The sequence below is a fragment of the Homalodisca vitripennis genome, chromosome 2, assembly GCF_021130785.1.
Source record: "Homalodisca vitripennis isolate AUS2020 chromosome 2, UT_GWSS_2.1, whole genome shotgun sequence".
Taxonomy (NCBI): domain Eukaryota; kingdom Metazoa; phylum Arthropoda; class Insecta; order Hemiptera; family Cicadellidae; genus Homalodisca; species Homalodisca vitripennis.
This window is the reverse complement of record NC_060208.1, coordinates 84,806,056-84,829,034: the sequence shown is the minus strand read 5'-3', so window position 1 is coordinate 84,829,034 and position 22,979 is coordinate 84,806,056. Positions and strand designations below refer to the sequence as shown.

At 32.9% G+C, this 22,979-nt stretch overlaps 1 protein-coding gene across 1 annotated transcript; it reads right to left on the bottom strand.

Annotated features, from left to right (window-relative positions):
* Positions 1–397: 397 nt before the first annotated feature.
* On the bottom strand, positions 398–21,814 carry LOC124354297 (neprilysin-2-like). The gene is made up of 8 exons (XM_046804640.1): positions 21,768–21,814; positions 13,698–13,804; positions 12,605–12,743; positions 11,253–11,458; positions 7,496–7,672; positions 5,632–5,849; positions 3,576–3,725; positions 398–527 (listed from the first exon to the last, which is right to left on the bottom strand). Exons 2-8 carry the CDS (start codon positions 13,782–13,784, stop codon positions 413–415), a joined length of 1,092 nt encoding a protein of 363 aa, XP_046660596.1. The 5' UTR covers positions 13,785–13,804; positions 21,768–21,814; the 3' UTR covers positions 398–412.
* Positions 21,815–22,979: the final 1,165 nt, after the last annotated feature.

Genomic DNA, 22,979 nt, shown 5'->3' with positions numbered 1-22,979 from the left:
AATTATTCATATTTATGGGTAAGAAACGGCAAAAATATTCCTCAGGAAGGCTCAGGTTCGTATGTTTGAAATGTAAAAACTTTATAGCTGTAGCTGTTACTTAGAAAAGCATAAAGTGAGAAACACAAACAGAGAGATGGACAGAAAATAAAAAAAATTAAGTTTTCTTAGACATTTATTTATAGGGACCTTTATTACCATTATTGTTAGTGTGTTTAACTATTTGCCGAAGTTTTGCTCCCTATTTTAGGATCACATTATATGTTCTAAAGGGTTAAAGTAAGTAAAGTGATAGAGATCTAGATATGTGTAATCACTTAGCGCTATCTATGGAGGGCACACGCAAAACTAACAGTGGTACAATGGAAAATACGGGTTATCTAGAGTAGTCTCTACCAACAAACTATGCTACTTATAGTCTATTGCTTACCCCTTTATAGTATTCTTCAATTTTGTTAATATCATTTAGCTCATCAGGATAACCAATATGTTGAACAACTTGAGACGCCTTGTACACCGCTCGTTTTCTGGAAATTTGTAAATCATCTTGTGAGTTGTGCATTAATGGTTTGGATTTAATTAATCTGTAATCAAACACTAAAATGGGGACCCGGAAAGGGAAAAATTCAAATTTTAAACATTTTTTTTTAATTTTATTTTATGAAAATATGAGTCTTTCTGAGTATTTTGATATATAATACATATATGTTTGCTGAATATTGTACTTATAAATCTTTAGTTAAAGTTTTTTTGCACAGACGGTTATACGCAAGAATTTTTACTACAACTTGTTTCTATTGTAATTGTAATATACATTCATATATATATATATAACCTTTGTGAAGCGTTAGGCTATTCAGCTTTCTTGTGTTGGCTAACCTGCACAAACTTCTTCCTTGTTTCTCCTTGTTTACTATTGTGAAAAATATAAACATAAACAAATGCTTGTGTGTTCAATTGAATTGTGTTTATAAATAAGGTTTTGTGATTGTTGTTGGTGTTTTGGTGACATTAGTAAATAATAATGCCTAGGTTTAGTTGTAAAGTTACCAAAAGCAGAAAAGGTGTTGGAGGACGTGGCAAAAAGAAACAGGTAGACCTAATTCCAACTACTAGTTCATTAGATGTTAGGCCTAACCCAACTTCTACAAAGCTTCAACCAACTAAAGTGTCCAGCTCCACTAAAAAGATTGACTTGTCAGAGTATGATAATTATAATACTGATGTAAATTACAAAAATGAAATTATTGATATTAGTATATTGTCAGATATACTTCAAGAAAACTCTCTTTGTAAATGTTGTAAAAAGAGTGGCTTACACATCACTTTTGTAAATAATGTAGGCCTAGCTTCGAACTTGCAATTATCTTGTACATACTGTGATTTTAGTAAAACTTTGACTAGCTCTAAAGAAGTCCACATACCTAATAAGAATAAACAAATGTTTGATGTAAATATAAGATTAGTTTATGGCCTACGGTGTATTGGGAAGGGCCAAACTGCTGGACAAACCTTGTGCGGTATTCTGAACCTTCCACAACCTCCCACCAAATTTGCTCAGTATGATTCTGTACTACTAGAAAACTGAAAGGATATAGCAATTGATTCAATGACCAAAGCTTTAGAAGAGGCTGTTGAAGAAAACAAAATTATCATTGAAGAAGATAAGCGGACTAGGCCTGAAGTATATGCAGATCCTAGAAACATTTCAGCTGGTTTCGATGGTACTTGGCAACGGAGGGGCCATCAATCTCTGAACGGTGTCACTACATGTACTAGTATTGATAATGGGAAAGTAATGGACGTGGAGATTATGTCAAAACACTGCATTTGTTTGGATAAAAATAAGCATGAAGATCATTGTACAGCAAACCATAAGGGCTCAAGTGGAAGCATGGAGGGGGCTGGTATTATAAAAATATTTAGCCGGTCAGTAGAGCGATACGATGTAAGATACACACACTATTTGGGAGATGGAGACTGCAATAGTTTTGACAGTGTTGTTGCCAGCAGACCCTATGGAGACATACAAATTGAAAATTTAGAATGTATAAACCATGTAATGAAAAGAATGGGTGCCAGACTACGACGACTAAAATTAGAATCAAAAAATCAAAAACTAAATGACGGTAAGAGTTTAGGAGGTAAAACTCGCCTTACTGACAAGCTAATTGATAAAATTCAGTCCTATTATGGACAAGCTATAAAAAACACACAAATAATCTACAAGAAATGCGACAGGCTATTTGGGGAATTTATTGCCACATAGGATCTACAGACGATAAACCAGAGCATCGGTTGTGCCCCGATGGAGCCACATCTTGGTGCAAATATAACAAAGCAAAGGCGGAAAATAAAGCATATAGTCATAACAACACTATACCAGAGTCTATAATGACTGCAATCAAACCAACTTTCAAAGCACTAGTTGATCCTAATCTATTGAAAAAATGTTTACACGGGAAGACCCAAAATGTAAATGAAAGTGTAAATAGCGTTATTTGGGGGAGAATTCCTAAAAGCACTGGCAGTGGCTAGTTATAATGATGGATATATCACAAAATGTAAGGTTTTACATTCATTAGGAATAGATCCAGGTGTTCGCACAATAGGAGCGATGAGAATGCTCGACGGAGAACGGATTCGGAGTGCTGAAAAAGCTGTGTCAGACTTTGTTAGGCAAGCTAGAAGGAAGAACAAGCTAAATAAAAGAAAACTTGGACAAGATGAAGAAGAAACACCAGCTTATATGGCTGGAATGTATTAAGGTAATGAATAAAATAAGTATTTTCAGTTTTTTGCCGTTTTCAGAAAATTTAATTTTTTTAACATAAAAGGAACATTATCTCATAAACTATTGCAGATATTAATTTAAAATTTTTACACAATGTGTAGGTTGCTATGATACATATACTGAGTTTTTTTCACTGGATATAGTTAATATTTGTGTATTTAAAAAAATATAATACAAAAAAAAGTAATTTTCAAAAGCGGTATTATGAAATATTTTTTTTTTCTCAGTTATGCTAGCACATACACACCTACAAAAAACTCAACGTATGTATCAAGAGTTACTTAACCAGTGCTAAAAAATTCAAGTCTGTACTACATACAGTTTTCTGAGAAAATGTTCCTTATATTAACATTACGAAGATGGGCGTTCCGGGTCCCCTAACTCATCAATATAATTCAAAGAATAAATCGATTGGCATTGTTTATAATCCCATAACATTTATAAGATAACGTTGTTGGTTTTAGAAATGTATGTTATTGCAAGTAAGACAGCACATCTCATCAGCGTAATGCATGTACGAGTACAGAACATAGTATCTAAAGAGCAACGGACCTGTGATAGTGCCTCATGGACCACCTCTAAAAACATATGTTTTTGTTTACTTTTTGGCCGAATTTTGCATGATATATATGAAGCACACACATAAAGCTATAGATATTGCTGGATTTTTTTCCTAATCTTGCTCTTAAATGTCATGGGTGATTTCTTCAATATTAAAGTATAATACGTTGGTCATATTTGAGGATACCATCTCGAAAGCCTTATCCAGCTAATTACTTACTTGGTTTCTTCATCCATCCAGTCCAGTTCTTGAATGTTACGGACGATTTCTTCACGTATCATATTGGTCATATTCAGAGCTGCCTTTTTGGAGGTCTCATCAAAGTATCTCTCAACGTAGAGCGAAGAAAGAGCCAGTGAAAGGCTAGAACTGATGAATCAGCTGAGTTAACAATAATTTCTTTATTTTAGAATTTATCGGTTGACCGTTTGCAATGGTCCAACGTCAATCTCAAAAACAACTATTTGGAAAGGCCATTATATATTTTACGTTAGGAAATACAGATCTACATAATGCTATTACTTGAGCATCAGTTTGTAAAACGATGATTTCAGGTCAATTCGATTAGAATTGTTCAAGCATTGAAGGTTATGTTACATACTGACCTTGAAGCGACTCTGATACACTTCTTCCACCGTGGCTCTCGCGCAGCTATTCCTTCAGTCGCTCGGCTATATTCCATATTCCTATTCCTCATCTGGGTGGTCAGAATTTCCGTCATACTACTAGCTGCTTGCCCACATCATGTAGTTGGCAATCACTCTGGCCAAAGTGTGTAATATATATAATTAGGATTAGAATAATTATTTTAAACTGTATATAAGTATACAAGTTGTATACAGTATATACTGTTGTATAAGTGGCAATAGCCTAATTTAATTTAATTTCAATAAACATCTAATGGCAAAAAGTACTTGCTCCGCCGGGACTCGAACCTGGATCTCTCACTTGCAATGTGAATGTGCAACCATTACACCACAGAGCCCTTACTTTTTACGATTCAATTATTTTGAATTTTGCTTTTTCTTTCACATATGTGTTTAGATAACCAAACTAACATATGATCGGAAGACCAATATATATATATATATATATATATATATATATATATATATATAAAGTATAGAATATATATATATATAAGTATATATATATATATATTATATATATATATAAGTATAGAATATATATATATATATATATATTAGTAAAATTTTTGAATTTATTTAAATTTTAGTTCATAATTTCTTACGGAATAATGGTTACATAATAATTATTCTGATACTTTCAAATTTATGTTTAAAATTCCCTTACATTAATTTTTACAAATTCGTACAATTAACAGTTTTACTTTTATTGAAAAAATGTGTTTTTCATTGATTTTGAATCATAATCGCATAATTCGTTAATATTTTTAAAAAAAAACACTTCTAGATTAAGAATAAAGTCTTCTAAAATTTATTTTACATATTAAACTAAAAACTCCAAATAAAAACAACAATAAATGCACTACATACTGTATTTGACAAAGACTGACCATTAATATTCCAAAGTAAGACGTAGCTGTATTTGCCAAAATAAATTAGTTCATTCATGTAAATTATTTATTTTCACTCTACATAATATTTCGCTACTTCTCATTTTGTACATTATAGGTGTGTAATACTATAGTAAAGAAGTTTATAAACACAGATAACGTGTTGAAACAAAATATACTGTTTAGCTACTGAGCTTACTACTATTAAACTACACAAATATTCGACTAACCAAAGTCAGGATTGTCCAAAATGTTCTGCAGTGGCTAATATTTTCTTAACGATTACAAATAACGCAATAAAACTTGATACATCATAACTACACTTAAAATCTACTTTTTAAAGTAACTATCAGTTTTGAGACACTGCTATTTTATTTTCAATAATTATATTTAATAATATATTAAATTATCCAATATACTTTCTTTACTTTGCAACTTGCTTTTTTTAGAAAGATATAAATAGTCAGAAACTGCAGAGAATTGAACATCTGTTTACCCGAAAACGCCTTTTTCATCGATAAAACCAAGATGGTTCTAGAACACACCTCGTACAAGCACATATTAAAACTTATACAATATACAATCTTTAACTTGCAGCTTGATCTTTTAACAGAGATAAAATAATCACTTCGAAACTGCAGAAAACTGAAAATCTGTTAACCCGAACATGTCTTCTCGATCCATAAAATCTAGATGGTTCCAGAACGGTACCTCGTTCTAAGACATGTTAACACTTACTCATCGGAGTACTTCTGTAGGAACACCTCAAGCTTCTTGAGGAACTCCACTTCGCTGACGATAATCAGCTCGTTTTTCCTGAGCTGCACAGACGCTGGCATCATGCTTTCCAGAAGTGCTGTCCAGTTGACCCAGCCAAACTCTGCCATCAGATCTTCCAGCCCGTAGGGATTATACATGCGTTCAAAGTCCCGCCTTTGTTCTCGAGGTACTGTTATCTAGAAAATATAGTACTATTAAGTGAGTTTGTAGCAGTTGTGCTTCAGTTGATCAGATTACAGAATTTGGGGGTATTGTCGTAAAATAACTAGAAGGGATCATCGATTTTACGAATATTCTCAATTAATTATGACTCGCTTTTCCGGACATTTGCCATCGATCAGTGAAACAAGAAATCAGTAACACTACAGTACACCTGTACGTTTCGAGATCTGCAATCTGATCTCTTCTTCAGGTGAATAACTAACCTAATACATAATTACAAACTAGGTTAAAATAGGTTTTCTTCCATCGTCAAAAAGAACCTTCAAACAAAGAATTATGACTCATTCAAACCTTACAAAATTTGAGGAAACATTTCTTTAAACCTACTTATGTTATTATAACAACCGAGTGTGATCACCATATAATCTGTCCACCACATATGAACTCATTCTTGGGGATTAATTTTATACTAAAAGTTAGTGTCAATTGTGCACTCTATTATATATTTGTTTTAGGCATTACTTTATGTTCTCAGAAATATTATCAGTAATGGATGTTTAACGTATTAACACGAATAAATAATATACAGTGTAATAAGTTTCGGTTTGAAACTGATGTCTAGTAACACCTCTACAAAACTAAATAAATAAAACTAAAAACTATAAATGACTAAAAATGTAAAATATCAGGGAAACCTATTTACTGTGTGTCACGCCATTATTCGGACAGAATTATAAGCAGTCGTAACTTTGCCTATCTATCACACAATATTACAGGCAAACGCTACTATCTTTAACAATTAATGTTGGTACGAATTTTCCTTATGAACATACCAACTGACCGGTCTGAGTCGGATAAAACTCTGCCAACACCATTGAAGTACATGAAGCTAATTTATTTCAATTACATGTAGAGTGTCTTCGGGCCCTCGAGCTTCTCGCCAAAAGTATCTCCTTCCCATGGATAAGAGTTTAAAAAGAATGTTTTTTCCTGCGTGCCTGTCTGTCTGTGTGACAGCACGCTACAGCCAAACGCATGGGCCGACTGTTTTTTTGTTACTTGTTTTATCCATATATCAATGTATGTATGTATGCATACGATTTATGTGCAAGTTTTCCAGCAGATTATCTTATATATGTCTACGTAGCATTTATAAATTAATCTAATGAAAATAAATGGTCACAGATAACTACTACTTAAATAGTATAATTAACTAATGCTCCAACAATAGTTCTTAGACCAGTAAGTATAAATTAATAGGACTTCAAAAGTTTCAATCACTGATTGTGATCATATATTTTTAATAAAGTATGACAGAAAGATTTTAAAATTTTTACTTTGCAATACTCTTAAAATGTTATCTTCAACCATAATTTAACCATAAAACCATAAACTTATTTATATAAGAATTCCCTATCATTTGCTGGTGATAAAATTTGTTTGCATGCACGCCTTTTCATGCCTTTTCATGCGGGATCAATCATTTATAGCCTTATAGCATTTATATTGGCTCTCTGATGTCAACATTAATCCTTACTTATGACAATTTTCCATCCATTAATTTATCTCCAGTTAAATATTGAATTTCCTATTCAGCCTCAGTATGCACTAATCTAATATTGGAGAGTGCTTTGAAGTAAAATGACACTGTTTAACCTACCTTTGCTAGCTCTATCTCGAACATCAAACTGTCGTTGAGTTTCACTTGTGCCAGTCGTCTATCTGCCCCGTACATCTCCGCTATGTCCACCATGTAACTATAGTAGGCCTGGACTATGGGATCGCTCAGTCCCTTGACTAGAAACTCCCGTGGCAGTACCAAGCCGGCCTGGTCAATCTGTATAAATATATCGGCATTCAAAAATGTGATAGTTTATATTCATTTCAAACAACTTTCATCTCATTATTTCAGCAATTCCAATTAGCTACGTACTTTCAAAACGAGCTCAATAATTTGAAGTTCAACATTGATAATGGATCATTTGAAACCAGTCCAGGATTTCAGATGATTACCACAATGGTGTGTCTCAAAAAAATTTAACACAACGTTTCAAAAAGAAAGATTTGCTGTCTTCTTCGGCTATTAAACACTAAGTAAATGATTAATCAGACATTTAGGGGTTTGAACTCTGTTACAACGTGGGAAACGAACTTTGATTTTTTTAAAATTATTTGTTTGTATTTAGCTTCTGGTAAATGACACTTTCCAATTTTCTTTTTTTTTTGCGGTGGTGGAATTGGTTTAAGCATACTCAGTTTATTGTTTTCGCACCTCTAATCTTTACTAACCTTATACTTTACGATATCAAAATTAAAGATGAGAGCATTTTCCGCGTGTCTAGCAATCAAGTTTTATCTATATATATATAAAAGAAAGTCGTGTTAGTTACACTATTTATAAGTCAAGAACGCCTGATCCGATTTGGCTGAAAAATTGGTAGGGAGGTAGCTAAGAACTGGGATAAGAACATAGGATACTTTTTATCCCGTTCCCGATTCAGGATTCCGCCCCACTGGTCTCTAAAAGTTACAGAAATACCCGTAAGAAATGCATTGCAGCAAACATATGTTATTAAGTGAAAGAGCCTTTTCAAATTTAATCAGCTGTTCTTTGTAAACATGTATAATGCGACAAAAGAAACATATGTTTATATCATTTAATTACTATTTTACATTTCTTTTACACTTATAGTTTGAAAGCATAGAGTAAGCTTAAGAGAAACAGCAAATTTTGTTTCAACTGTTTCTGCAATCACTGTTAAACATAGACTTTTCTATCCAGATAATACAATTCAAATTTTAATTTTTTACAATTGAAAGCAATTATCTCTGCATCTCCAAGTCAGATTACGTTATTTGCTATCATCATTTCGGACATGCTTTCCATCGAACCCATCTAACCTATGGCACAAAATACAAGGATAATATGGCAGAAGATATTTTACATCAAATTCGTGTCAATTCAAGAAATCCCAATCTTGAAATGAATTTAGGAGATACATAATAGGGCCTTGCTTTTGATTGAAGACATGTGCTATCTCATATGCGGTAGTTTATTAGTCGGGTTAGGAATGCCAGTGCCAAATTGTGATATGAATGACGCATTTAATCGAGAATTGGAAAGGAAACGTAAATATGATCACCAGGAATTAGATTTAGAAGTTCAAACGAATGTACCCCTGATGAGATCCCCAACAAATGGAAGTTTATGATACATTAATGAAGGCAACTGATGATGGAAATGGTGGTTTCTATTTCCTGGATTTGCCCCTGGTGGAACTGGTAAGACATATCCTCATGTCAGTAATTTTAGCCACTGTTCGTGCAAGATCCAACACTGCGGTTGCAGTTGCTTCTTCTGGAATAGCAGCCACATTACTAAAAGGATGTCGTACGACACATTCTGCATTAAATTGCCGTTAAATCTGGAATATATTGAAAAACCAACATGCAATATGGCACTCCGCTATGGCCAAAGTTTTATCAGAATCGAAGATCATCATCTGGGACGAATGCACAATCGCGCATAAAACGTGCATTGGAAGCACTCTACCGAACATTGCAAGATCTACGTAATTGGGACTCGAGATGTTTTGGAGGCTCAATGATTTTACTGCCTGGCGATTTCCGCCAAACATTGCCAGTAATTCCCAGATCGACTGCTGCCGACAAGATAAACGCTTGCCTCAAATCATCGAATCTATGTTAAGAAACTTCAGCTGACAACAAACATGAGAGTTGCATTGTTGAAACGATACATCTGCTGAAGATTTCTCTGAGCAATTGCTGACTATCGGTAATCGTCGAGTACCTGTCGACGAATCGAGCGGATTGATTTCATTTCCTCCGAATTTCTATAACTCTTGTCTCATCGAAAGACGAACTCAATTAACAAGTATTCCCTTTGTAAACATATATAATGCGACAAAACAAAATATGTTTATATAATTTAATTACGATTTTAAATTTCTTTACATTTATAGTTTGAAACCATAAAGTAAGCTTAGGAAGAATCAGCAAATTTTGTTTCAACTGTTTCTGCAATCACTGGTTAAGCATAGACTTTACTGTCCAGATAATACAATTCAAAATCTTACGTAAAAATTCACTTTAACTGCAATATGTTTCTAATATAAAACCATGCTCGTGCTTGATCAGAAGAGCAATGCAGATATCAAAAATTACTATCTTACGTTGGCTACAAATATAAAGAATGTTATAAAAACCTACCTTGCAACTCCGTGCATACATATTCTCTCGATCGAGACAACAAAGCAAGCTCAATAATGGCATCGGATATATATGAGTATAAATAATTCGATCCAGAAGTGATACACGCGCAAAGACTAAAATAAAAAAACCATACGCAATTTCGTTTAAAAATCTGGAGCTCTTAATCATTAGACTGTAATAATATGTACCTAATATATGCCTATTTTTCGTTTCAAAATTACATTGAGCGCCATCATTTATTACATCGTATGTGTGCAAATGAATTCGACTTTTGACTCCTGTCCTCGCTGGGCTAATATAGTTCAATTATATACAAAAATCATAGAATATTAGAGAAAAATTCCAGTTATTTCACAAGTGCATATTGAGACTGTTTTAAAATTTAAATCTTAAATAGTTCATGAGCTTGGAGTATCTTTCAGTGACTATTTATCTCAGAAGGGTAACAAAAGGACGTTCAAAAGAAATATGCCTCCTATGTCCCAATTTTTCTGCAGGGAAATTGCGTGCGAAGCCGTGGGTAACTGGGTATCTGGTTGTAATTGGTTATTTTATAGAAAATCAAGAGTTTTCGTTATAAAAATACTACGAATGTATTGACGAACTAGACTGTTACCCGCGGCTAATCGCGCACAATTGCTTTTACTAAGTAATATAAGGACTTTTCTAAAGATTGTGTGCGAAGCCGCGGGTAACAGCTAGTTTTATATAAAATACAATTGTCTGTCGTTTTTATTTCCACTAAAGAATATTTGGTATCCACTCATGTTTCATATTTTTATTAGTTAGCATGAAACTTTATGTTGCTTAACAGACTTCAGTGTTATGTTCAAGACTATACTCTATAAACATCATGGGAAAACCATTGAAAATACTAAATTTATTACCACTTTAAAAATTTGGACTCTAAAATATCACTTCAAATTTCAACTCATCTGTATCTGATAGTTCGAGCTAATCAAAGCTAAAGGTTTTAAACGGAAAATAACACACCACGCGATGCTTTATTTTCAATAATTCAAAAATACTACAGCCATTTCTATTAGTTCTTTCACCCTTGTAACTCTAGGACTTTATATTCCTTACTGTACTTCATGCAAAATTAATGACAAAAGAAGGATAAGCTCGTTTTTCCTTCTCATGTATTATCATCCTTAGGTATGGTAATACACACAAAAACACACCTCGATGACACGTTTGCTGGTATTCTTGGCGTCAATGGATGGGAATATCTGGAAGAGACTTCCGCCACCGATAGAGAGGTTTCTCAGTCGTATTTCGGTGTCCAGGAAGCTCCAGCCAAACTTACTCCAGTTTCCCAGCACCGGCCAGCCTCCAGCAGCTGCCAGCCTTGAGACCACTGGACTTACTCCTCTGGCATCTATCTTGTCTAATCACCGAGAGTTATTCATTATTTGATGTTATTTATTCCAGTATTTACAAACTGCAGGAGTATTTATAATTTTATTCTTTATTTCTATAATTGAAGTTTCTGAATTTAATTAAATTATGTAATAGTTAATGTTTTAATTTATTTCTATACTGTAATGTTGCTATAAATACATAATATCGTTCTTCAATAATATACAATTATAAATCTTATTAACAAAAACGCAGATGATGTTTTATAGTTTATACGTACCAAAAATACCAGAAAAAATTAACAATTTAGTTCTAATTAATTACTTTGTAAGATAAATTTAATCTTAATTAAAGTAGTGTTTAATCATGTGTTTAACGTTTACAAATTGTATTTATTTGACACATAATATATTTAAATTTAAGCTTTTGAATTGTGTACACTCACATTTAACAACATATAACATTTTGAATCTTAGAAAGTAAAACATATCTATAATTGAATATACAAATTTAAAGGCAGTGATAAAGAAATAAAGAAAGAATGCCATTTAATGATTATTCATATAATGCACTTTGGGCAACTGAATAGATTGGAGGTAATATTGCAAACTACTCAATATGTGATAAACTTCCTTATTATTAAAATTTTATGAATATTTTTGGCAAAATGAAATAACATTTTAAATGTATTCAATGTACAAGACAGTCTTGAATAAAAAATTAAGTTGTCAAGATGTGTACTTATAAAACGAGCGTGGAGCAGTAAAAGCCCACTAATTCAATAAACTAACGATTAAAAATAAAACATTTCAATTTATGTCTCTGGGATTGAATTTATGTTTTGGTTGATAGAAGAAATATACTCGTAAATTAAATGTATTACAATTTATATTACTATAAATCCTAATTTATGTATAGTAAAAATGTTATATTTATTATTTCAGTAATTATCATTGATATAATGTTCAATTTAATGAATATTTATGTAAAGAAATAATTGAAGTTTCGTGACCAGTAGTCTTACTTATTAGGTCTACAAGATTATTATATTTTAATAAACATATTTATATCAGTATTTTTTTCATAAAAATATTTAATTATAGCTGCAAATATAGATCAACAAACAGCCATGCACGCTTGTCAATTATTTCGTCGCAATTTAGTGTACATTTACCTTCATCTAAACAGAGGTCAAAAAAATGTTTCATTGTCTGGTATGGGTAAGGTTCATCAGGTCTCGACTCTTCGAAAACTATAGCCTTCAACTGATCTTCCAGTATATCATTTACTTGGCTAAACGAAGAGTTTTGTGTCTGAAATCATATTTTAATCATTATACCAAAACTATTAAGTGATATGTACCAAATGTCTAATTTATAGGTTTTGATATGCGAGCCATTAGATGTATATTATCTGAAAAAAACTGAAATATTATAGATGCTGGAAACGTGAAAATTTGGCATTGATTATAACTTTCAAGCGTTATCTTAACAGATAGATCTATGAAAATGATATAAATCTAATGTGATGAAGGAAGTCTTTTTCAATTCGTAGATTAAACGTATCATTCAAAGGACGTAAACAATCATTTACACCTTGTGTTACTCGTACTTTATGACATTTCCAAGATAATTGCGAGAGCTTTTGTTATTTTAAAATATGAAACCTCAGCTCGTGCTTACAGTCGTGGCAGGGTAATTAATAATCCCATGCCATTTTACCTTCAAACTACGTAAAAATGATATGAAATTTAAATCCAACTAATCCTAGGCCTTTTTTGGTTGATTAATTGATCACTTTTCCGTTGGACAAATGAGATAATCTATAATCTGTTGTATAGCATAAATTAACCAAAACCGACATAATATTTGTCAGAACAGCAAATATTTTTATAACAATATACTATATGTTTCTTTACTGAAATTAAAGTCAATGATTTAATAGGTGAAATTTCTCCGGAGGGTGTTTTTCGAACCATTACTGATATTTGAGTTGGACTACTTACGGGGTCGCTCATCGGCCGCACCTTATCGGTGGACCATGACAAAATTCAACTGGACGAACGTAGTCTAAGTTGAATAAGTTAATTTTTTTATATTAGAGTTTAAAATGATTAACGTCTATAATCAATTTTCAATTCAATGAAAATAATAGTAGGTTTTAGATTGACAAGTTTATAATAAAAACATAGTTAACGATAATTCAATAATATACATATATCTCTGCGTTTTAATTCTTTTTAACGATAGCTTACAAACTGGACGTACCATATCATCTCGGAGTTCTGCGGATTCCAGGAATTTCCCGCAAGCAAATTTGTAGAAGTCATCACAGGGCCTAACAGACGGATCCATGTAGTTCAGGATTCTATCGGCTGGCAAAAAGCAATGAAACGCTTGTTGTAATAATTGTGTTGTATATATTTATAGATTTTATATAGTAGATACATAAACGTTTTCAAGTTTGATCAAACACATTCACTTTAACGAACTCTGTTTGTGACTCATTATTTCATCCTAAATTTGTTTTTGAAAACTTTACTTAAAAAGCTGTACGAAAGATAATTTTTTGTTTATGTTATGTTATTTTATCATAATTATATGGTTTCTGTCCTAAGTAGAATTGTGTAACTATTTGATCTTGGCATAATATTTATTTTTCCAGCTTTTCTTTGCAAGCCAAGTTCATGAGCATGGAGGGTGCGATGATAGAATAAAATCGTATTCCCTCATGATGTCAGTAATGTTAGTATTTAATGTTATTGCACTTTACCAGTAATTTAAAGTTCCTTTGTGCTTTATGTCTACTTTTCATGTCCAACTGGACACAAAAAACGCCCTCCTTATTGAATACCCAACAGGTCCCTCTTAAAACAATGTCGTGTCCTGTGATAACTCTTGGTATAAAAGTTCCTATGGAACTTCATATATAGGTTCCTCTTGGTCTAAGAAAGAAATCGGTTTTCGTGTTTTTTTCCAGTTAATTTTATAGCAATCAACTCCTCAATATACAGGGTCCGGCAAAAAACCTCCCTGATTTCAATAGGCATTTTCAAAAAGAATAAGAAACATACAGAACAATTACTTATATTTGTAAATAGCCTATATGGTGCCATTTTACATCACTTAGTACACTTTACTTGGTTTTGAAAATTATGTCCGATAAATGATGTCCCCCATTGTTAAGACACTCACGAAGTCTTTCCCTGAAGTTTTCCATAGTTCTTCGTGTAACTTCCCTTGGAATGGCTGCCACTTCCTGCCTAATGGCATCTTTTAGTTCTTGCAGAGTTCTGGGACGATGTTTGTACATTTCAGGCTTTAGGTAGCCCTACAGAAAGAAATCACAAGGTGATAAGTCGGGTGACCTTGGGGGCCAGGGAATGTCTCCTCTTAAAGAAACAAGACTTCCAGGGAACAACTCTCTTAACATTTCAATGGACCGCCGAGCAGTGTGAGCTATGGCCCCGTCCTGTTGGAACCAAACTTCTTCTTCCTCATGGTCTAAAAACAAACTGGTTGATCTTGGGCCGAGAAAATGTCTCTATCATGTGACAATAGCGATTGGCATTGACCGTTACTGTTTGTCCATCTTCTTCAAAAATGTACGGACCAAACTTCACACCAAAAATTTCGAAACGGCGCACCAAACTGTGACTTTTGGGCTGTGTAGTGGTTGTTGGTAGATTTCCTTAGGATTTTCTGCACCCCAGTAGTGGAAATTCTGTTTGTTAACAGTTCCACACAAGTGGAAGTGGGCTTCATCAGAAGAAATGAAGTGAAGACAGTAACTGGGGGAATGTTTTGCAAAATGTCATCACATGCAGCCCTACGAGTTTCATAATCTTCTTCAGACAACTTTTGGGCAACCATTATTTTGTAGGGATGCAGATGAAGTTCCTTATGGAGAATTCTCCTTACAATCCTTTCTGACAATCCCAGGGCAGCTGCATGTTTAACCGCTGAACGCTTTGGAGAGTGTTGGATGGATGTTCCCACTCGCGCCACATTCTGGATGGGTGTTATTGCAGTTCGAGGTCGGCCAGTTGGTTTTCTTTTTAGTGCTGACCCTGTTTGTCTAAAGTTTGACACCCACAGTCTAATCGTTTTCGCATCAGGAACACTATCACGTCGGCCTATTTCGAATCGAATCCGAAACGCTCGTTGAGTAGAAATAACAGAACTGCCATTTTTAATAAACTCCTCCACAACAAACGCCCGATGCTCACCGAGCTAAGCCATGGCGAACACTGAAAATGGCACGTACGCCGCTACGGAACAATATCCCCTCCACATCTATACCCCCACTACAACTCAGAGGCTTGCTCAAACCGGGGAGGTTTTTTTTCCCACGGTAACTAGAAGCTAGAACTACACGGTAGCGCTCACGAGGTTGATGCGCAGTGGATCGCCGGGCAGATGACGTCATGCGGACCGACCGCCCTGCACTAGACAAAGGGCTCTAGTGTTGTTAGTTATTTGTAGTGCGGTCTGTCGCCAAGACGGTTGTGTTTGTAGTGTTCGGATTGTTTTCAATGAATTTTATCGGTAGACTGAGTATTTATCTATCTTTAAAATGCCGTGTTGCGCCGTTGCTGGTTGTACAAACCATTAAGATAATGCAAAGAAACTTAAATTGTCATTTCACGTTTTTCCAAAGGACAAAGATCTTCACAAACAATGGCAGCATTTTTGTAAACGAAAAGATGAATTCAACAGTAAAACAGCCCGAATTTGCTCGGAACATTTCTTGGAAAGTGATTATGAAAGAGATTTGAAATCGGAATTATTAGGCCTACCACCCAAACGTAAACTTAAAGAATCCTCTGTACCAACACGAAAAATACTAACAGTTCCAACTTCAACCGACACTTTGGGATCCATTTGAAAGACAAATGCTTGTATATAAACGTAATTGTAAGAAAACTGTAAAATCGTTAATAGAAAATTCGGCAGAAGAAAGAAGCAGCGAAATTACAGGAGCCTTAGACGAACTAGAGTCTGAAAATCAACATTTATGTAATAATGACGTGCAGAACATCCAATTAATAAACGAAAACAAAGAACTAAAGGAAAAAATATTTTTTAACAGAACAAATAAAATGTGCCCAACAAGTTATAACTAAATTAAAACATGATTTAATTAAATATGAACAGCTATTTTCTAAAAGTCAACAACAACTTTTAAAAGCAAAATTTACAATTTGCTCTAGTGAAGTTGTTGCTGTCATGATAATCCAAAAGCCGTCATGATTAGGTGTATTTAAAAAAAGCCTTTGCATATATTAAAGATACTTTAAAATACCCCTTACCAAGCAAGGCTACTATAGGAAGACGGTTGTCACAGTTCTCTACTCCTCCTGGATTTTTAGATATAAGTTTAAATTTACTCAAACACTATCAATGACGGTTTTTGATGTACTGTATTGAATTCAAGAATCCCTCACCACCCTACTAACAAATTAAAAAGTACGTATGGTACCAGTTTACAGGACCAGGATGTTATTTTAAATAAGTTGTATGATCTTTGTTCTTCTGCCAAGTAATAGGTAAAAAAGAACTATTGCCTTTTCAAATAGGCTTTATGATTTCAATTAGAAGTTTACAGGGTTTATTCAAGGAGTTAGAAACCAAAGGTTATAGATATTTACTATCATTGAAGTGTAATCAAGATGTTCTGGGGTCGTATTTTGCACTAATTAGAGGATTTGGGAAATTTTACGACCACCCTCTCCTCACAGCAGTGACACGTAGAATAAAATACATGTTATTCAGCAAAAGTGCGTGTGACATATTAAAAACAGGCAGTTGTATTGCTGAGAAGTTTTAAACGTTAAGTATGGACGTTCTTAAAAATATAGACTTAGCAGAACCAGTACTACATTGTGAAAATACAGACTTGACCGAAGGCAAGCTGGAAGCGAACGATGTCTATAATGAAGAATTTATTTCCATTGCAGAATCACTGATTGAAAAGGTGGACTGAAAGAACTAATAATAAACTAGTTTACCCTGAAGAGAACACAGATTTAATCAAAATTTTAGCTGGTTATGTAGCATACCGTGTTAATAAAAAAGGCCTTAAGAGTGATTTTTAATATGGAGAAAGAACTGGAAACTCAAACAATTCAGACTGGGTTTCGGTTTTATCAAGGGGTACTCTAATGAATCCGTCACCAAAATGGCTAAGCATTGTTTTATAATTTGAAAAAGATTTTCAACGATTTCACGGTGATAGCTTAAATAAAAGTCCTCAAGTGATGAAAAGTGATGAAGAAGCTGATTGATATAATCAAAGGAAAGTTCGGTGAATGGACGATTTTGCTATTGTAACATATGTTAGAACGCGATCCTGTATAAGAATTAAAGAACCGAACAAGAAAAAAGAACTCAAAAGAGCAATGAAGAAAGACGAATCTTCTGACACTGCGAGAAAAAAGAACAAAGAAGATGAACAAAATAAAAAAATTATGTAACGATTTACGTCAAACACAAGGCACTATTGTTAAATAATGTTAGTTTTGTAACATTTCTAATTGATTAACTAAATATATATTAATTACGTTTGCTTGTACAGAATCCTTTAAAAATCTATTTATTAAATTGATCCTTACAACTGTTTCGACATTTTATTTTATTCCATGTTTTATAGTGTATGTAGAAGGGTTTTCAATAATAAATAACTGCATATGAAAAAATCTCATTTAACGAAATTATTATTTAACCCCTGAACCTTTTCGAAAGATTTGAAATGAAAAAAATTAAAGTTTGATTGTACTTATCAAATAATTAAAGATTTTAAAATCAATTACCCTAAGTAGTTCTTCAGTAGTAACTAACTTAGCCTACAAAACTTAATATAATAATTAATTTTAAAACAAATTTCTTGACATGTGAGCCAGTGTTAGTAAAATAATAATAGTCTAAGTAAGGTAACACGAAAATCCGCCAACCGTAAGCTTGATAAAATCGCTTCCTGTTAGGATTAGAGCAGAGGAGCTAGGCATACATAGTGGACGGCGCGGCCGGCTAGGTGCAGATGACGTCACGGCCTCACAGCTAGATGCGCGTGAGCCCTACCGTCTAGTTCTAGTTACCGTGTTTTTCGCCGAACCCTGTATTACGTATTTCTTGTTTCGATACATACAAATATTTCAGACTAAATATTTAACCATTTGTATTCTTAACATATTCTTTTTAAAATACCTTTTATACCTATAAAGAATAATATTCATATACATTTTATTTATATTCAAAAGCATATATACATGACATATGGGTCGATAAAAGGTTACCTGTGTATATTTTATTTGTACTTAAAAGTGTGTGTGTGTGTGTGTGTGTGTGTGTGTGTGTGTGTGTGTGTGTGTTCACACAGTTCACGGTTCACAAACTCTTTTTAATTCATTATAATGTAAGGTCACAATTCATTGTCCCAATGCACCCTGCAAGGTGCGTGCGGGAACCAAAACTAGATAATTGTATGTCCATTTACTGCTGACTTGCTGTATATTCTTGATATGATATTTTTATTCATATAAATATGGCCTGTCTATATTTTAAACAATACTTTCTCTGTTTTACAGTTCCTCAATGATTACATTTGGCTACTGAAACAAAAGCAAACAAAAAAACTACCTATATTCAACCTGAATTAACACAACACAACCGCATACATACACATGAATCATACGCATTTGTATACACATAGATATGACACTACAATAAATAACTATTGTATAAACTACGAGAATATGCAACGATATAAACTATGAGAATGTATAAAAATATAAATTATGAAAATGTATAACAATATAAACTATGAAAATATATAACAATATAATATAATTAACAATGAAACAATAACCAACAAAAAATGTATACAACCAATAAATTAATAAGCAACCAATAACTAAACGGTTAATTTTTTTAAAACTTAATTCATTGCAAATTTACTTTTCTTTCATTAAAATTATTCCAAACCTTAGTATACTCTCAATCCATAACGAAAACGGTTAAATAAATTTGGACCCAGGTAACACAACTGACGTTTAGAAGTACTTGTAGAAAAAAAGGGTATTTCCAATTGTAAAAATTGAGCACTGCGGGTTAGTCTGTTTGCAGTTCTAATTTTAAATTGATTCCATGTATTTACGGATATGCATTAACGAACAAAGGTTATACAAGTGATTCAAGTTCAATATATTTTTTTCTTTGAAAACATAACACTCATTCTATCCATTCTTCTAATCCCATATAAAAAAAGAATTGCGTAATACAATACGCAATGTATGCCTCTGTGCCATTATAATTGGCTGCAGTAGTGTTCGAAAATCTTCCTCCATAATGAATTATTCCAAACCTTAGTATACTCTCAAACCAAGAAAAATAAAGTTGTTTCATATGTCTATCTTTTATATGCTGCTTGAGATGAAATACAGATTAATTTATTTTCCTAAGTTTTTTTGAAAGGTAATTGATATGCTGATCCATTTCAGATAATGATCAATATACAAGCCTAGGTACTTAACACTTTCTACTGTTTCTATATGTAGTTGTGCACCTACATGAATAATCGTGCGTGTGACAAACCAAATTTAAACTGTTTCCTCAAAAGGTTTTTTATTGAAAGTTTGATCGAAAAAAAGAAGAGACTTTGGTTTAGAAACATAGAAAAATTATATTCTCCAAGTTTTATTTGTTGATCATCCACTCAGATATGATTTTTAGATCCTGCCTTACCCTAGTAATTAGTGAATTCCTTATTAAATGCCGAGCACACTAAAGCCGTATCATCTACAAATGAAAATATGGATGAGTATAAAGGTAACTTTAACATTTTCAGTAATATATACCACAAATAAAAATGGACCAAATACACCACCCTGAGCTGTTCCATGTAAATAACTCCAAAATTTCACTGTATACGTTGTTAATCTTAACCATTTGTTATCTTTTGGTACAACATGATGTTAACCAATCCAGAGCAGTCTCGCCTATACCGTAACTTCTAAGCTTATTAATTAATATATTGATATCTAAGGTATCAAAGGCCTTTTGAATATCAAGAAAAACTGCTAGTGTGAATTTTACGTTGGTCCTTAGAGTAAGTTATATTTTTAGCACTGTTTTTTTTTTTCAAGTGCTAAGTCCTGTCCCCTTCCCTGGAAGAAACCCATATTGATGTTGAGAAAATAATGAATTACTGTTTAAAATCGCAAGTTAATAACATTAACTTGTTTTTAACTATTGTCTCAAATGCCTTGACCTATGGTATTAATGACTGGAGATCGGACGGTACGATAATATCTCTCGGACGGATTACCACATTTAAAGAAAGGGGTCACAGAAGCTACTTTGAAATCATCGGTAACGAACCCTGATAAAAAGATTTCTATATATGTTATAAAGTAAGGGGCCAAAACACATAAATGTTTTCCTTGAATAGTCAATATATTCAAACCATCGGTACCGCAACTAGGTTTATTTTTCATTTTTTTAATAGTATCAAATACTTTCTTCATTTGTTAACTCAAACTGAGAATAAATACAGTCATAATTATTTTTTGATCCTTCAAGAATAAGTCAAGGAATAGCCAAAATTCATTTTGATCCTAAGGTGGACACTACATTAGTAAAATAATTATTAAAAATATCAGCAATCTTATGTTCATCTCCCCTTTACCACCAATAAATTTGCATTTGTTATTAATTTTTTCATCAGGTTCATTTATTTTTCAATAATTTTTTTACAATATCCCAATATATTTTTTGAGTTACCATTCACTCTATCAAGCATACCTGAGGAAATAGTCAACTTTTTGCTTGCCTAATCTTTTTAGATACGATTAAAGAAAAACGTTTGTATTCCGCTCCTAACACTGTATTGCTCTTGTGCTGTGTGCGTGTGTGCGTGTGTGCGTGTGTGTGTGTGTGTGTGTGTGTGTGTGTGTGTGTGTGCGTGTGCGTGTGCGTGTGCGTGTGTGTGTGTGTGTGTGTGTGTGTGTGTGTGTGTGTGTGTGAGAGTGTGTGTGGTGTGTGTGTGTGTGTGTGTGTGTGTGTGTGTGTGTGTGTGTGTGTGTGTGTGCTGTGTGTGTGTGTGTGTGTGTGTGTGTGTGTGTGTGTGTGTGTGTGTGTGTGTGTGTGTGTGTGTGTGTGTGTGTGTGTGTGTGTGTGTGTGTGAGTGACATAAAGAAATGGTAAATTTACAAGCAATTGGTTGCTAAATTGGTTGCTAATATATGCTTCTTAAATATAGGCTCAATAGTTCGTAAATAGTGGTTCCTTAGACAATAGTACAATTTTAACTTCTAAAACAGCGGATCAAAAATGACTTACCAGTTTTCTTACAGTCATCTGTTTTGCATATGGGTCGGATTGATTCACCTGAAAATTATAATAGCTCTCTGTAACATAATTCTGATCTATCTGACTTGCCAATATACTCATTCGTTTTTTTCCACTTACTGCAGTGTTGTGCACCTCAAATTAATTTTTTAACAATGAAATTTAGACAATTATTGGCTGTAATGTTTTATAAGTTGATCAATAGGTTGTTTAAAAGGACATTTGAAAAATTTTGTTTCTCAACTTTTTCATTAGAAAAAGATTTCGGAGAGGGAATGACTGGAGGAAATGCCTTGATAGTTACTTACTTAAGTATTTACTAAAGACGGATGGTAAGCACACTTTAAAAAAACGGGCACTTTATATTTATATTTTGGGACAACTTAATAAAAACCTATTGTACATCATAGATAATATTCTAATTACAGGAGATATAGATATTAAATTAAAAGCATTTTGTGAATTTCTCTTGCTTTTTTATCAAACTCAAATGTAGGTATCACTAGTCCCAAAAATACACAAATTTGTTTAGTACTTTCTAAGGTTGATTTAAAGTTACTTAAGTTACTTACTAATTTAGAGGCGATGTCTTTATAAATCTAAAAATAATTTTGGGTGTTGAAATGAATTCCAAAAATAAAATAAATACAAAACTAAAATAAAATAATTAGAAAATAATAATGATAAAAATAATATTAAGTTTGTGGAAATTGTGTCATCAGATTACAAATTAAAAATGTATGCTTGAACATAATTGAATAGGACAAATATAAAATATTTTTGTGTCCATCAGATAATCTCCTTAGTTGTTTCCGAAGGTTTATGATTACTACAATTACCAAAAATATTAATATTAACACGTGTATTTTTTAAATTTCCTTCCCGAATATGACACCATTTTGTGATAACATCAAAATTAAATTTATCTAACATTATTTTACTGAGCACCCTGTACCTGTTGTTTCACATCTCCATGAGAGAGCAGAATTTATTTGATTTAAAATAAACTCATGACGCAATAAAAACAATAATATCTACCATAATACATCATAACCTTCTGACAGTAAACAATATGACTGTATGTCGTATACGATGACTTATGCAGACAATGTATGCTTGTGTTTATATAAACATTATTTTATATTATATATACTATATATATATATATATATATATATATATATATATATATATATCGAAGTT

Excerpts from the sequence above, each read along its gene's own strand:
- LOC124354297 (XM_046804640.1), bottom strand. The coding sequence starts at position 13,784 with ATGGATCCGTCTGTTAGGCCCTGTGATGACTTCTACAAATTTGCTTGC. Across the intron at positions 11,459-12,604 it reads TGACCTCTGTTTAGATGAAG|ACAAGATAGATGCCAGAGGA; the intron begins GTAAATGTACAC and ends CTCGGTGATTAG. Across the intron at positions 7,673-11,252 it reads CCAGCAAACGTGTCATCGAG|ATTGACCAGGCCGGCTTGGT; the intron begins GTGTGTTTTTGT and ends ATATTTATACAG.